This window comes from Anguilla anguilla, chromosome 9 (genome assembly GCF_013347855.1).
Source record: "Anguilla anguilla isolate fAngAng1 chromosome 9, fAngAng1.pri, whole genome shotgun sequence".
Lineage (NCBI taxonomy): Eukaryota > Metazoa > Chordata > Actinopteri > Anguilliformes > Anguillidae > Anguilla > Anguilla anguilla.
The window spans coordinates 39,353,464-39,370,461 of NC_049209.1; the positions used below are offsets into that span (position 1 = coordinate 39,353,464).

The 16,998-nt window shown below is 40.7% G+C and overlaps 1 protein-coding gene and 1 long non-coding RNA gene across 3 annotated transcripts; one reads left to right on the forward strand and one right to left on the reverse strand.

Moving 5' to 3' along the window:
* Positions 1–74: 74 nt before the first annotated feature.
* LOC118235590 (F-box only protein 40-like) lies at positions 75–16,216 on the reverse strand. 2 transcript variants are annotated; one of them, XM_035433075.1, is made up of 5 exons: positions 16,137–16,216; positions 7,770–7,818; positions 4,499–4,539; positions 2,358–4,235; positions 75–1,419 (listed from the first exon to the last, which is right to left on the reverse strand). In XM_035433075.1, the coding sequence occupies exons 2-5, from the start codon at positions 7,801–7,803 to the stop codon at positions 1,216–1,218; spliced, it is 2,157 nt and encodes a 718-aa protein (XP_035288966.1). In that variant the 5' UTR covers positions 7,804–7,818; positions 16,137–16,216; the 3' UTR covers positions 75–1,215. The 2 variants fall into 2 exon arrangements, with proteins under 2 accessions (XP_035288966.1, XP_035288967.1); XM_035433076.1 differs by lacking the exons at positions 7,770–7,818; positions 16,137–16,216 and adding an exon at positions 4,755–5,294.
* Positions 2,353–16,294, forward strand: LOC118235613. The gene is made up of 2 exons (XR_004766886.1): positions 2,353–2,551; positions 15,322–16,294. It is a non-coding gene; the product is annotated as an uncharacterized LOC118235613 (long non-coding RNA).
* Positions 16,295–16,998: the final 704 nt, after the last annotated feature.

The window sequence follows — 16,998 nt, forward strand, 5'->3', positions numbered from 1 at the left end:
TCTTTTTCAGGTCTCTTTATGTCATACTACAGAATGCAGAATGACCTCACAAAAATAAGCTGAAATACAAAGTATTTCAGTTGAAGTAAATCATTTTATTTTATGTTTCAAATAGTTATGCAGCCAACATAACAGCTTCACAACCCATCATAATGCTTGGCAAATCTGACCTTACTATAAATTAATTACACAGCTTTTGACACCATAACAGACATTCCCTGCAATGAACAAAATAAAAATGACTACAAACATAATGCATTATGGAACATTATAGATGTTATACATTGGGAATGCAGACACTATACATTAGACATCAAGTTAACTAAAGATACTAAATTACTTAACTAATTCACCCATCTGTAGTCCATAATAGGTAAACAATCTTGTATGGACTTCAGAAGCTTTTTCCCAAACCTTTTTCAGAATTCCAGGCTTAATAGCTATGTAAATAGGCTCCAATCTTGAAAGTAGTAACTTGCATTCATGATGTTGAGCATGGTACTATACCTGATTTACTTAAGTAAAACATTGTTATACTGTAAACTGTATATTAAAATGCAATTTCCGTTTGTCCCTCTTAATCAAGGTGTCTGCCAAGAAAATCTAAAAATAAATAATAAGAAAATTTCCAGAAGTTACAGATCAGCAAATTGCAACTGCTACAAGTCCAAGTTTAACAGCTGAAGGACAGCACGTGTCACCAGGTCCTCATATTAGGTTTCATCACAGAGGGTTCGGACAGAAACATGTCCGAACTAACCCTTAGCCTCACAGCTACATTTTACACTGTGAGAGACTTTCTCACAGCCTCAAAGTGTCCAACCTCAAATGGTTTTACTCTAGACCCCTCCAAAAAACATACAGTGGCCACTATCTGCCCATTGGTGGTTAGCCATTGGAACAATCATTAGCCTGCCAGCATTTTGAAAATTGCCGCTACTGAGGTATGCCAGTGGACAGTGGACCTGAGACAGTTGAGATGAGGATCTGCTGTTAAACAAGTGAAGCTGCCACTCGTGGAACTATGCAATGCCAATTTGTAAAATGTAGGCAGACTGAAAGCTGACATTCATGTTCTGATAGGTGCTTGCTTGCTAAGGAGATACCTTGTTAAAAATATCCACACTCTACTTCTGCTGTCCAACTTGATGAAAATCATGAAATGATCTGATTTAAATGTTTATTATTATCTCTTTCTCCTTCTTTCTCTCCATGTCACTTGTTTCCTTGGAGCAAGGTGACCAGGCTTTGGCGTTCCTCAGATTCCGCTTTGGTGTTACACATACTGGCCAAGGCCACTGGTTCCTTCTTCTCCTCAGTTTGGTAGAATGGACAAAGCTTCAAATGATCAGACATCGTGGGAACATCTCCAAAGTGCCATCTTTTCACTGTTGAGAAGAGATTGCTGAAATGCCACACCTAAGGGACAGGAACATGCGACAGTCAACAAGCTATCATCTTTCAAGCTATCAGAATATGAGCTTTATGTTATAAGAGCTATTTTGTTATTTGTTATTGTAAGGTAGCGAATATTGGTAGCTATTAAGTTGGTGAAACTGTGAATTCCTGTTAATTGTGAACTTAAACACTGATAAAGCCAAATGTTTTAAGTAGTTAATTTCAGGAATGTTGGTTTGATAGCCTCAGCTTTATGGCTGATTTAACACATTTAAATATGTCATGTTAAAAACCTTGGAGAGTACAGCAGCATTCTCTGTTTTGTGGATATTGCCAACACTGGAGGCTCATTTATTTTTACCAATACACTGCTGCAAATTAAGTTTTAGCATTGATTTCAAACTTTAATCAGGCTATCCATACAGGAATCTCCTGCCTCTGTATGTATTAACATGTTTCCTCTGTGCCAGTCAAATTTAACAAGAGGAGAGCTACAACTACTGATGACAAATTGTGTAGATGATCTTTGAAATTTATTTGCTCTGTTTTGACTTTCATATTGAAAGCCTGCAAACACTGCAGCATTTGAGATTTAGCCATGAATAGCCTTGCTGTTTTATAGCGTTGGGCGAGTGAGGTTTCATAAGCCTGATAATGGGTGGAGCAACACTGAGCTGTCAATCACTGATGTGTCTGAAATGTTTTGTGCTCACCACAGCTTAAGTTAGTCACTGATATATATATCAGCCCCATCAATTTTTAGTTCCATGAAGCCTCACCCTCCCATCACAAGTCTTTTCTTTTTATTATAGTCTTGTGAACTACTGTATTTTCCTGAAAACTGTTTGACTACTTTTTCTTCCCACTATCTTGCAGGATTTTGGGGGGTTTGGGCCTGGTCTTTCATCATTTTTAAATTAAAATTAAATTAATTAAATTGAACTACTTGTCAGGTTTACCTTTTTGGATTTCCAGCAGGACCTTCTGTGACTATACGTTTTTTTCTCCCACTTTAGGGAAACCATTCCCCTCTCCTGCAGGAGAGTCTCACAGACATCTCTCATTCGCCTGGAGACCAGGGCCAGTTGGGATAGAGTGAAGCTGTCCAAGAAGCCAGCAATGTGCACTAGGACCTCGAAAGGCAGTCTGCTGAGTGAGTCCAAATTTCGTGTGCACTTTCTTTCTGTGGTGATGGTTTTTACTCCCTGATAGAGTGAGGGAGAGACCTCAGGTCTGAGGGTGAAGGTGCTAAGCTCCTGGTTGTAGGTAACTGTGGCTCTGTGGGTGGAAGGTTGGAATCTCTTCTGACTGTAAGTGCACCCAAGGTATGCCAGCGGGCAGCGCTGCTCGAACCAGCCATTCAGGCCAGACTGGATGTCTGAGTGAACATTCTTGAAGTGTGCGGGGAACTCATCTCGCCGATAGAAATATCCACACAGGAATGTGAACACAGAGCTGGATTTGTTGTGCCTGCTTGTGGCGGACTCTGTGCTGATCTGTACATGCAACTTCAAGGGTCTGTCCGCTGTAACTTTGGCAAGGGAGGTATCACTCTCGAATGGCGCAGAGGGGAAGTCATAGGTCTGCGTCCCACGGTCCATCCACAGCCCATCAGTGCCTACGGTTTCACAGATTTTGTGTCCCCGTAGCTCCCTCTCTGCGTAGCACATCAAAGTGGCAGTGATTTCATCTATCTTGGGGATGTCCTCCAGGGCGAGGCCCAAGTCCGAGGTGTCCAGGCTTTTGTTTTCGCTGGCCACCATCTTGGATGGGTCTTTGCGATGGATGCGCTTCTCCCTGTAGCTTGTTGGGACATTGAAAGAGCGGAGAGTCTGGACGGCTATGGGCTCCAGACTGCCGTAGACAAAGTCCTTCTCCCTGGGTGTGCAGGCAGGCATCTGCCCAAAGCTAATCAGCATGCGGCCATGGTGCACCACATACATGTTGAACTCCCTGGGGTTGACATCTCTCCCCAGCCTCTCCAGGACCCCATCCTGCCAGGGAGCAAATCCCATCTTAGTGAAGTCGCAAGGGGGCGTGGTTGTTTCAGCTTTGTGCCCCTCCTGAGATGTTTCTTCTTGGACATGAGGACCAGTTTCAGAGGGTTCCATTTTCTCTTTCTTGTCTTTGATTTTTATATCAGCGGCAGCTTTGGCGGCTTGCTTGCAGCCTCCCTTCTCCATGCTGAACATCTTCTCCCAACGATTGTAGTTTTGTGTGTCCACCCCGTTCTCTGCGGTCTTCTGATTAAACTTGTGTCGCTCTGCTCCAGCCACCACGAGGTTGCAGCCAGGGGCCTCACCTCGTGGTGCAGAAGCCCCTGCCGCTTCATCTTCAAGATCTGACTCTCCGCCGACCTCCTCCAGCTCAGGGTCTTCCACTTCCTCCATTAGTTCAGGGAAGAATGTCTTCATCTTCAGCCTTTCACACAGGTGTTTCTGGTCCCTGAGTGCCATGGAGAGGTCCAGCTGCTCTCCAGAATGTTGCTCCTTCAGGACATTGTCATAGAAGACAGTATTTGCCTCCTCTACAGGCCAGCGGTTCCATTCTAGGGAGCAGCAGACCACACTGGCTGGGCACACCTCCAGGTGCTGGGCCTGTTTGGAGCGGGCCATGGTGAAGGGACAGCCATAGTGGGCGTTGAGGCAGGGCACCTTCTCATTGGGGCAGAGGAGCTGGTGCTCTTCCTCCTTGCACAAGTGAAAGACGGCCCCACAGAAAAGACGGCAGCTGATGGTCATGCAGCAGACAGAGATATCCACGGGGGCCCTGCAGCGCCGGCTGAAGCATGTCTCACAGTGCCTGTGCAGCCTCACCACAGGCTTGTTGTATCTTCTCTTGGAGGATAGAGCCAATGATAAGTGTGTCAAAAAGAATTAAAAACCTATTTATCCTACGGCAAACTATTTTCTCTGAATTTCTTCAAGAAGAGTGCTGTTTATTTAAACATCCATCCATGCATTAGCCTGTCCTGCCCTTATTGGCTGACAATTGCCGTGTTTTTTTAATGCTGGCATTTACATCTTTTGGGCATTCTTTGATGTGAACCAGTTCATATTTAATGTAGAGAATCCATGTATTATATTTTATAATTACTTACCATATTTATTTTTGTAAGCACTATGGACTTCTGTTTGTGTTCTGAAAAGAAAAACAGCAATTTCAGTTTGGCGAGCCAAAAAAGCATCTACTGCTTTGATCATGCTCAACATCTTTTTAACGATACAGCCTTTTTCAACATCAAAGAAAGCAAGCATACACTGTGAAATCAGTATCCTATGCACAATGTAAATGCAACAATTTAAAAAACTTTCAGACTATTTGCGCTTTGAATTAATAATCATTGATGTACATACCTTAATTATTCTCACTGTACCTAATCCTGGTGCTGCATTACCCTGTTTTCTTCAGATTGGTCATCATAAGCCTACAATCTGTTAATTTCAATGCTGCTTAAACATTGATTTTTATATTTTATTAACTTTTGTTATTATTTGTTCATAATAAAGATTAAAAGCACAAAACGCTACCCTTTAAGAAGTTTTTAGGTATCTATTCATTTAGCTTGCAGTGCAGTTACAGCCAAAACCGTATCTTCTCTGGTGCCACAACACTGCTACTTCTAGTTTGTCTCTTATAGGTTCAGCATGGAAACCTGTTAAAAATAGACATCTTGCATGCAGAAAGGATAGTGTGACACTGAGTAAAAGGAGACATGGACAAGCTCTATGTCCCATAGTGCCCTCAAGTGTACTTTCTCCAGATTGTTTCTGAATTTGATAAAAATGTAAATCAACAATAAAAGCAAATATATCCGTTGCGGGGACTAGGATGTACCAGCTATCTAATCATGTATTCCAATAATAGAGGAGAAAATGGTGAAATCTCTGCTAGCCTTCAAAATCAATGATACTAGATACAGTTTTGGCAGTTTTTGCAATTTTATTAAGGTATTAAGATTGTATCTTAATGTTTTCTTAATTGTATCTTAGAATGTTAGACTGTAGGGCTGCCCAACCCTGTTCCTGGCGATCTAACATCCTGCAGATGTTTACACCAACCTTCACAAAGCACACCTCATTCAACAGCTAGGTATCTTGTTAAGCTGCTAAATAGTAGAATCAGGTGTGCCAAATTAGGGTTGAAATGAAAACCTACAGGACAGTAGATCTCTAGGAACAGGGTTTGGGAGCCCTGTTGTACTGCATCGAATATGTTCCTTTGCATCTCCCTCCACTGGGTGTCAGTGTGACCCTTCTGAGTATTGTTAAAGTTAATTCTGTCATGGAATGTCAAATGTGTATTCAATTAATAGACACATAAAATGAGTAGGAAGGGTTTTGCAAAGCAGAACTGTTATGACCCGGCTGCCTAGAGGTGTTGTAAATGGGGGAAAAAATGAACGTCTGGGGAAGGGAAAGTGTGGTGAGTTCTGAGAACGATATGACAAGAATAGACCAGTAAAGTGGCTCATAATTTTAAATTAAATTAAAAACAGAAAAGGAAAAATGAGAAAAGGTAAAAGCACAACAGCAGAGGAATGATGTGGCAGTTCATACAAAAATAAACAGGAAGAAATCAAATTATTAAGTGTTTTTGCCGAATTTGACAAAGTATGTTAACGTTTTTTTTTTTTTTAATAATGAAAAAAGATGTACATGACAAAATGGGACATATTTCCCTGTTCAAAAAACAGATATAGATGCATTGAATTGGTAGATTTGGAACAACTAAGTGTCTCATTTAACATCTCATTTTATTCATTATATGTACAGTGATCTCCATAATGTTTAGAACAGAATGTTTTTTTTATTTTTTGGTTTGGCTCTGTGCTCCACAATTTTAAATTTGTAATCAAACAGTTCACTTGTGAGCAAAGTGCACAATTGGTGCAAATGTATTTTTTCACATTTTGGTTTCACCATGTAGAAATTACAGCACTTTTCATAAATAGTCCCCCAGTTTCAGGGCATCATAATGTTTGGGACAAATGATGTCATAGGTGTTTCTGATTAGTCAGGTGTGTTCAGTAGCTTACGTTTTTCAGGTATAAGAGGTCCTTCAATATCTAGTTTTGATTCTAGCCTTTTGATTGCCTTTAGAGTCTGTTATTGGCATTTGTCAGCATGAGGACCAGAGTTGTGTTAATAAGTCCAGGAAGCCATTATGAGGCTTAGAAATAAGAAAAAAGACAGTCGCAGACATAGGCCAAACCTCAGGCTAACCTAAATCAACTGTTTGGAACATCATTAAGAAGAAAGAGCACTGGTGTGCTCAGAAATCACAAACAGCTTTGTTTGATTACAAATCTAAAAATCTATAAAAAAGTATGTTACTGTCCCAACCGTCATGGTGCTCACAATATATATACTGCTCAGCTTTTCCATTACCAGCTGTGTGTCTATGTTATTAGCTAATGCACAATAAATCTAATACAAGGTGTAGAGTTGATCCTAGGTCTGGCATTTGCATTTGGAGTCTGCTGTTACCTCTCAACATGAGGAGCAAAGAAGTGCCATTGTAAGTAAAACAGGCTCATAAGGCTGATATTGCACGGTCTAATTTTTGCGTTTGCAAGCAGGATGATAGCTGCTTGGATCACTCTTACTGAACTGCAATCAGAGCTTTTCTCAACAAGAGAGGACTTTGTCACTGGCAAACTAAGTGGACCGTCCATCTCACAGTAACTAAATCCACGTTTGTGTTGCCAGGAGAATATCAATGGAGTCATTTACACTCACAAGAAGCTAATGATAGTATAACATAAAAAATAATATGCAGATATACATTTTTTATTAAGGAGGGTTGCCTCAAGCTCACATTGGTGTGAACTATCTTTTAATCAAAAAACATGTTAATGTTAAATGTTTATGTTAAATTTATCTGTTTGTTTGACCTAGCTTATTTGTAGATTATTTTACCAATAATGTTTTCGGATACATGGGGTCTCCTCCAGGGATTTGTCTGAATATCACAATGATGATAACATAAAATCAAAACATAGCAAAAATAGATATGTATCGTATAACATTTAAAGAAATACTATCAAGGCCGCTAGGTTGCTCATCCTGATAAGGCACGGTACTATTGTATGAATGGGCCCATGGTCCGGTATTGTGTCTGGACAGGGCCAGTGATGATTTTGGCTGGCATTCCCACAGAGTGGTGCACCATTGCCTCTAGCATCAGTCAGGCATAGGAGGGTTTCCATCAGCCAGGGTGACAATTTCTCATCGTGCATTAGTGAGCCCTGTTGATTGATTGGGTGTCTGCAAATCCCCCTGTTAAGCTGCACATGAAGTGTTTTTTCTGAGTCATTTCTGTGTGAGCTAGACTTGTACACTGTGGTGTGATAAGAAGAGGCGTCAGACCTGAGAGTGCATGCTTATCTGCATTCTCCAACATTGCTCACAGAGAATGCTGCAATTGGGGAGAAAAAAGAAAGAAACATTAAAAATGTGATACTATCACAATACAATGAAATAATATGTTCACAACATGACTGGATACCAAATTTATTGAACTACCTTGCATATCCTGTATACTTGTCTGGATCACCACCTGTACACAGCTAAATCTGGTGACACTCTCCATTTTTAAAGATTACAGTGAAACATGATAGCTGATAGCTGATAGAATGATAGCTACTTCACACCATAAATGGCATTTCAATATTAATTGTTGAATACTCTTGATTATTTATATCATTGTTTGTGATGGAAAAGGAGGATGAATTAGCTAGCTAACACTTACAATTGTGAGTGTTTAAAAAACAGAGGTGGAAATTCCAATGGTCAGAAAGTAAGTCACGCCATGTGTTTCTTCCACCCATAAGCTCAGCCAGTTGATTTACTAATTAGTTCTACCTCTTGGGTGTACAACTGTGGTAATTAGAAAATCCAGTTGATTGGAACAAATAAAAAAAATAAAAAATAATATTAAATACAGGAGAAGACTTCTACTTTCTGAACCTAGATTTTCCACCTCTGGTAGAAAACGACACTTGAAATCGACACAATAGTTTATGTTTTTATTTTTGTATACACCGTGTTTTTTGTTTTTAAAAGGCACAGCGCACTTTCATTTTTAATTGTTGTTCATAGACCTGTAATAAGACAGGAACCTGCTAAATAGAAACACATCTCACACTAAGTGTGACTGGAGAGTAACTGATCTTGTAACCTCCATGTAATATATCAACAAACTAGTTTCCATATTATTTATAGTGAATAAAACGCAACCATGTGTTCTGCAGACACAATTGACTTTGACACCAAGTAAAGGTGTCCTACAGGAAGCCTAACAGATGTTTACGGTCGTAAAAATAGTTCAGAGATAACCTTTCTGCACCCAATCGCTGCCTTTTGATTTTACAAAGTAATTAAAACCACCCTATGATGATGTCTCCACTGCCATAACAACTTAATTAGAACTGGGATTTTATTGGTTCCCTTTAGGGCGAGGAACTGTCTCTAATTTTGCTGTGTTAATGGAGAAAATCAGTGGACCAAGACCGATCCTAGAAAATTCTAAATGAGGCATTAAAGCAGACTTGTTTAGTTTTTTAAGTAAAGCTACTGTAAGGCAGGGTAATATCCGTTGAAAGATGGATATTTACCAGCAGGGGTATCAGAGGAGAGATGTGGTGTCAGACTGAACTAAATCAGGTTTAACCCACGAGCTCTGACCACATGGCTCAAGCTGGTTTCTGTAAAATACAGATGATGCATATGTCCTGCTGCCTGGAATATGAGAATATGAGAGCTAAAGAGAGAACAATGGGGGAATGAATGATTTCGTCCGTGGCTGAGATGAAATCTAAAATTCTCTTTAGATCCATTTCTAAAAAAGAAACACTTTAGCAAGAAAATGACATTCTTTATTTAACCAAAGGAAGAAATTGTCTTTTTTTAAAAGGTCAAACCTTTGATTTGTTATAAACAATTACCTAGGAAACCTAGGAAAGGAGGTTTTTTGCAGCATTGCTCTTGGTGAATATATCAGTATACCCTATATTTAATTTGTCAATTTCTGTCTTCTATTGTCACAGCTCACAAATATTATTAGATGATATCAGTTATCTGGAATGGACAAAAAGGCAATAAAATTTCACACACAAAAAATAAATACAGATCACTTTTACTCTGTGAGATCAGTTTTGATCTGATGTGTGTGAAACTCTGGGGGTGACCGATAAGATTGAGGCTTAGAAAAGGGCACGAATCAGACCCTTGTTCGGGCTTGTGTGGCTTGCTTTAGGATTTTATTGCCACTTATTTTTTAAAGACTGCGGAAGAAGAAAGGAATTGGATTCAGTGCCATGAGATGCAGTACTGTTTTTGGTTTCAGAATTCAGGAATTGTTCTACAGTCCCACTTTTATTGGTAGCCAACAGTAGCTCCTACAGTTCACTCCTGAAAACTGCAAAATATACGTGTGCTTTTAATCAGAATACGCACTTCACTGTAAGCCAATTGGTTTAAAATGGGACCAGCTGTGAAATATGAAAAAGATTTAATGCAATTATGAGTAGTTCACTTGCATATAATACAATGGTGGATAGAGGTGTTAGACGTTAGTTTACAAGGGACGTTGAAGCCACAATGAAGTACTACATAATAACTTAGTGGGCTTGCTTCCCGCAGGCCCACTCTTGCTGTCTTTCATATTTTTTATTATTATCTGCACTTTCCACCCAATTTTTCTAGCTTTAACTACTACAGTTTTTGCATTACATTCAAACTTTTCACAACAAAATGACTGGCTAGTTCCAGACATTGTTGCTTGTATTCCGATTATTGAAATTTTCAAAACTTTTTGAAATATTCAACTTTTTGTGAGCAATTTTTGTGGTCACTCAGTGACGTTTAGTGGAACGCTTTAGTAGGACGCATGCGCAGGTGATCACTCACTCACGGACGTTTAGTAGGACACATATGCAGGTGGTCACTCACTCATTCATGGACGTTTAGTAGGACACACTACGAACGGCACAAGATTTTTAAGCACAGCTTTATCGCCTAACGTTACTTTAGCTAACCCTAACATGTTAGCGTTTTGTCTACTTTAGTTAACCTAGTTAGCGCGTACAGAAGCTATCCTGCATGCACAAGTAGGAGCTACGGACACACAGCTACAACCCACGTATGGATGCTATCCTGCACACATGAGTATGAGCTAATGACACATAGCTACAACCGATACAGATGTATGGACACACCGACGCTACAACCACCGATACAGATGTATGGACACACGGAGGACAACAAATAACGTTACAGAGGTGAGGACATGCCATAGCTAGCTAGCTATATAGTTAGCTAAGTTTTACTCATGACACTTTTAGGATATGACTCATCCCTGGACCATAATGGCTAATGGCTGATCCCCGGCTGTATATGTAACGCTACGGTGCACCGTGGGTCTGGACAGTTTTGTGCTTGTTCTGAGCTACCCACCCTCATTGAAATGCATTGAGGCTTGAGGACAGTGCCAGGTGGAATTTGAAGCAAGCCCACATAATTCCTTCAGGAATTGTAACCTTTCTAGTTATAATTTGTTATACACCATTTGCTGTAATTATTGCATCCAACTTGAATGGAATCCGACTTCATCCACCTTGAACTGAATCCAGTCTGTAATAATGACAATGATGTTATCTATCAGAACTAACGGTGCTGAAATGTTGTAGTACTGCTAGTTTTCCTTCTGCCTCTCCAAAGTTCCTCTGGGACTGGTTTAGACCTGGGACACCAGAAGAGTAGAATCTCTAGTCAGTCAGTACTACTGGCTTTGAGGGCCAGATTTGAGTATCCTTTAACTACGAGGTCACCATAAAACCCCAGCCCTCTATTATGGATGTAAATTTATGCAAGTATGTAATGTTTCATGAACTCCATGGTGAGTGGAGCTTCAATGAGCTGTCAATCACAGATCACTGTCAATCACTGCTTCAACTAATCAAATGGTTTTGCTCTTCACAGCAAAATAAACTAAATGGCTCAAATAAGTAAGTCACTGAAATCATATAGTAGCTCTTCCCATCTTTTATTGCCTGAAACCTGAAATCTCCCATCACTTGTATACACTGTATAATGCACAGCTGGCCACAACCAATAATCTTTAATTGCTCAAGCAAGCAACTTTTCTGGCCTCTAGTATGTAGTGGAAAGATGGCATGTATTTTCCATAACAAAGACAATTTCTGTAAGCTATTTTCACATATTTTCCCTATTATTATCCTCATTTGAATGATTTGCACTCCATACAAAATTTGCACCTGTTTCTACAATAATAGCAGTACTTGTAGTTATTTAAGTTCACAAATAGTGCATACAGATTAAGCATTGCTGTCCAGGAAAAGGCCTTAATCTTGAACTCAGAGTAAGCAATTTGTTTTTGTACACTGTACGTAACATGGTTCTTATAGCTCTCTGCTTCATTACTCTTAAATGTCACAAGTTGTTAGTGAGAGCACAGCCGAAGGAGAAATTTAAACAGACATAAATCATTGCTAAATGAGCAACCGATAATGTGATATTGATTCCTTCTAATTACAAACAGTGGATTTACTGTCTTTGTTTGCATAAGTGCTACCCAGGGCTCTGGGCTGTGGTATTTCAAGCTTTCAATCCACAATGGACTGCCTTGCTAATCCTGATATTGGATCTGAAATTTAAATGGGCGTGGAGATGTTTGGAGTGTGAAATAGACTATAATTCCAAAACAAAAATCAGGCTTGAGCATTATAACAAACAAAAGAGGCGAGATAGGAATATTGTTTCAGACTTGAGCAGGTACAGTATAATTGGAAATTAGGATTTTAGGGATATCCCCCAAAACTGAGGGATACTCATACAGAAGTTGTATTCTATTTTAATTGATTGAATAAAACACATATAACATGGATGAATCTAATGTCTATCTTACAGATAATACAGAGTTATGCAAACAGTGTCCCATTTTTGGCTCATTACCATTCGCTTAGTCTTTGGATTGTTTGTGTTCAACAAATGGTTGCAGTTGAGGCCAAAAGTTTACATACACATAGGCTAAAGACATTCAAACTCAACTCCACAAATTTCATGTTACCATACATTTCCCATGTTAAGTCAATGGGCTATATTTCAACGATCTAAGTGCACGGTCTAAAGTGCATGGCACAAGTGCATTTAGGGTTTCCAAATCCACTTTTGCTAGTTTAACGGCGGATATCTGAGCGCAAAGTAAGGTGCATGGTTCAAAGGGGTTGTACTTAGTCTCTTAATTAATCATAGGTATGTTTTGGGCGTAACATGAAATAAACCAATCAGCGTCATCTCCCATTCCCTTTAAAAGCCAGGTGCACCTGAACCTTGGCGGATTGCCATTATAATGGCGGATTTGCTGTACACTCTCAGAAATAAAGGTACACAAGGGTACAAATTCTGGACAAGTACAAAACTGTACCTCTAAAGGAACTAGTGACAAGTGATTGTACCTTTCTAGGTACTGAATGGTACCTTTTTTTCTGGTAAAGGTACAGTTCTGTACCTTCAACGGCTACTGCCACAGTGACAAGCGATTGTACCTTTCTAGATACTAAATGGTACCTTTTTTCTGAGAGTGTAGTAGGAAAGAACATTTCTCTGCAGAGGAAACTGATATAAATATTATGACTAACCATTATGACATGTATTTTTTTAAATATTGCACATTGTGCACCCACCTATGTAGGCCCATATTACTATCTTAATAATGTGCCCTTAAAATAACAGTAAAATACTGCGCCATTGACTTAAGACCAGGTTTTTGTTGGTCAATCGCGCAATCGCTTTCAGCTGCCTCAAGATAGGAATGCGCCAACAATGCACCTGTCCACACCTCATTTTAAGACCATGCCATGGGCACAAGGACATTTGCTATTTAAACAACGTGGGCGCTCGGCGGGAAAATGACAACTGTGACAGTCTGAAACTAGCAAAGACACTTGCGTTGTGCTTGGCGCCGCTTTGCGCCAGGTGTAAGATTAGTATATCTACTTTATTTCCATAAGAGGTCATTTCAAAATAATAGCTAAGAGACAGATTTATTTTAGCTTTTATGTGCTATATCAGATTTTCAGTGGGTCAAAGGTTTGCATACACTTTGTTAGTATTTGGTGGCATTGCTTTTAATTGCTTAACTTGAATCAAACGCTTGGGGTAGCCTTCCACAAGCTTCTCATAATACTTTGCCAGAATTTTTGCCCATTCCTCCTGACAGAACTGGTGTAACTCAGTCAGGTTTGTGGGCCTCCTTGCTTGGACACACTTTTTCAGTTCAGTCCACAAATTTTCTATGGGATTCAGGTCAGGGCTTTATGATGGCCACTCCAATACTTTCACTTTGACCAAGTTTTAACTTTCTAGCTGATGTCTTGAGGTGTTGCTTCAGTATTTATAATCCTCCTTCCTTATGATGCCATCTGTTTTCTGAAGTGCACCAGTTCCTTTTCCAGCAAAACATCCCAACAACATGATGCTGCCACCCCCATGCTTCACAGTTGGGATGGTGTTCTTTGGATTAAAAGCCACACCCTTTTTCCTCCATACATAGCGCTGATCATTATGGCCAAACAGTTCAATTTTTGTTTCATCTGACCAGTGAATACTCCTCCAAAAGGCATCCTGGTGATCACCTGCAAATTTCATTCTGGCTTTTTTATTCCGGTCTTCCTTGTGCAACAGCCTTTCAGGCCATGGCAATGTAGGATTTTTTAAATGGTGGATGTAGATACTTTGGTACCTGATGCCTCCAACTCCTTCACCAGTTCCTTTGTTGTTGTCTTGGGGTTCAGTTGAACCTTTCGGACCAAAGTTTGTATAGCCCTGGGAGTTAATTTGTGCCTCCTTCCTGGACGATGCAGTGTCTGTGTGGTTCCAAGATTTTTATATTTGGAGACGCTCATGGTACCTTCAGTTGGTTGGAAATTGCTCCGAAGGAGGAACCGGAATTGTGGAGGTCAACATTTTTTTTCCGAGGTGTTGGCTGAGTTGCTTGGATTTTTCCATGGTAACAAGGGCAAAAAGGCAGTGGTTCTAAAGGAAGGCCCTTAAATACAGCCACAGGTGCCAATTAACTCCTAATTATGACAATTGGCCTATCAGAAGCTTCAAAAAAGTCATTACATCAATTTCTGAAATCTTCCAGACTGTTTAAAGAGACAGTCGACTTGGTGTATGTAAACCTTTGACCCACTGGAATTCTGATATAGTGACTTAAAGCTGAAATAAACCTGTCTCTAATTGATTGTTTTAAAATTACCTCTGATGTGAACAAAGTAGATGCCCTAATTGACTTGCCAAAAGAAATGTATGGTAACATGAAATGTGCAGAGTTGTGAAAAACTGAGTTTGAATATCTTTAACCTAGGTGTATGTAAGCTTTTGACCTCAACTGTATTTTAAGTGACCTTGGGCCATATATACTAAGGATTTATGGGGCTTTTATAAATGATGAGTCGAATAGTGTTCCACCATATTTACTAAGGTGCCACAGGGGAGGTTTATGCTGGGAAAACAAGAGGAATGTGGCATCCCTAAAATTTGCATGTTTGGGTTAATGCATATGTCAGGAGGTGAGCCTGACGAGCCCCCAGCTTAGCAGTGCTGAAATCGCGGGGAATTGTTTGATTGGGATCCGTGTGTTGCATGCATTCCAGGGTAATTGATTGATTGCTGGTTGCACTAGTGGGGAAGCAGCGCAGCAGATTCTCATTGAAATTAGTTAATGGACCAGGTTATAAAGAGGGAAAGGAATAGGCAGAACACAGAGACACCTGTACTGACGAATGGGTTTCCTCGTGTGAGGATTTTAAACCCTTGGTTTTTTAAAATTATTTTTCTTTTGTTTCTTGTTTTTGAGTGAGTGTGTTTGTGTGTTGCATGGCTTACTGGAGGGCAGTCCTGGAGGAGGAGAGACGCTGCACTGGTCCTGCGAGAAAGAAAGGGGAGGCGAGGAGAGATGGCGCTGGTGGCACCAAGCAAACAGGCGGCACTGGGGGTACCCCGGACCCTGGGAATCTTGAAACCACGTTGTGGGGGTGCGAGAGTCCTGTTCTGGACGGGGTTCAGGAATTGAACCAGTGCCTGCTCCCTTCCTAACAGTGTGTGGTCACGGCGAGACTCTAGATTGGCGGCACCAGCAACTGGGACTAGGCTAGAGTGCGGGGTGCAGCAGTGCAGTCCGGGACACAGCCTGGAAGCGGTCCAGGAATTGAACCAGTGCCTGCTCCCTCCCTAAGTGTGGGGTCGCAGCGAGACTTCAGTCTGGTGGCAACCGGGACCAGGCCTGAGTGCAGGGTGCAGCAGTGTGGTCCGGGACATGGCCCAGAAGCCTAGGAAAGAAGGGTGGACGGGCTGGAAGCAGCATGTTTTTGTTTGGGTTTGGGTTTTTTAAAATTTTATTTTGGGATGTAGAAAGGCCCAGCATAGAGGCGTGGGCCAGACTACATCCCACCCTTATTTCTTTCCTTACTGTTCAGTGTGTGTGCGTGGGTGTGAGCAAGGGCATGTAAGTGAGAACCCCTCAGCATTGGTGACGTCCCCCCCTTAGATGGCTGAGTGGGGTCTCCCCTCCCAGAGCGGGACTGAGTACAGGGGAGCAGGAGTGGGAATCACTATATGGTGACTATATGATGTGCTGAATGTGAGCACGTGTGTGGGGTAACCTGAAGTGGCTTATGTGTGTGTGCTGTGTTGAGGGGTGTGTGCTATTACCTGTGCTGGGGCTCCGTAGGAGGGAAGGGGGGCCATAGGTGGGTAGCGGTGTGTGGTAGAAGTAGGGAGGAAGTAGAAAGGGCTGGGGTTAGTGTGGGGTACTCTATTTTAATGAACTGTGTAAAACCTGTAAAAGAAATAAATACATTTTCCTTTTACTTGCCTCGTCCTGGTCTCCTTGTGGTGGGTGGGTTTCTGTTAAAGAGGGAATGAAAAACCTGGTTACTGTTGGGTGGCAGGAGGTAGCGTGTGCGACTCCTGACACATGGGTATTTTGGGTGTTCTGGTGTTAGAGTAAAAAAACATTGGAGGAGAGAATGGAAATGTATGTATATCACCTGCTAGAGGTGATTTATCATGGCTAGTGGTCGTTGCTGCACAGGTAATGGCGTTTATCTTTTTAATGTTTACGAAAAGTGGGTGTTAACTTTCTCTGGCAGAAGATCAGCATGGCCATTCATAAGAGCAGACTTCGTTGGCATGTTAGAGTAGGACAGAGTAGACTTAAATGTAACAGTTTTAGGATTTTGCTCTTTTATTCAGAAAATATTTAGCCTACTTTGAAATTTTACTTCATGCTGACATGTCAGTAGCTATAGCGTTTCAATTACATTCATTACTTAATTGAGTCGTATGCAATTAAAACCAAGGTACAAGCAGGCAGATATTACATTCATATCACCTAGTCGGTATGATTGTATCAGAGTTGCGGAACAATTGTGACGGTAAATTAAAATGGCCTATAATGTGCAGATGACAGTTTTTTCCTGCACGTACTGCTAATTATTAAAGAAACTCATTTCCAATTGTAACGAGGAATCACACCCTCAGATTATGAAGCAAGGGATACTGTATTCATGAA

What these genes read in the sequence shown, in the direction of transcription:
- LOC118235590 (XM_035433075.1), bottom strand. Translation starts at nt 7,803, where the DNA reads ATGTTGGAGAATGCAGATAAGCATGCACTCTCAG. An exon ending in AGATAAGCATGCACTCTCAG is followed by an intron (nt 4,540 to 7,769) that starts GTCTGACGCCTC and finishes TTTTCTTTTCAG; the next exon opens with AACACAAACAGAAGTCCATA. An exon ending in CCTGCTGGAAATCCAAAAAG is followed by an intron (nt 1,420 to 2,357) that starts GTAAACCTGACA and finishes CCTGTCCCTTAG; the next exon opens with GTGTGGCATTTCAGCAATCT.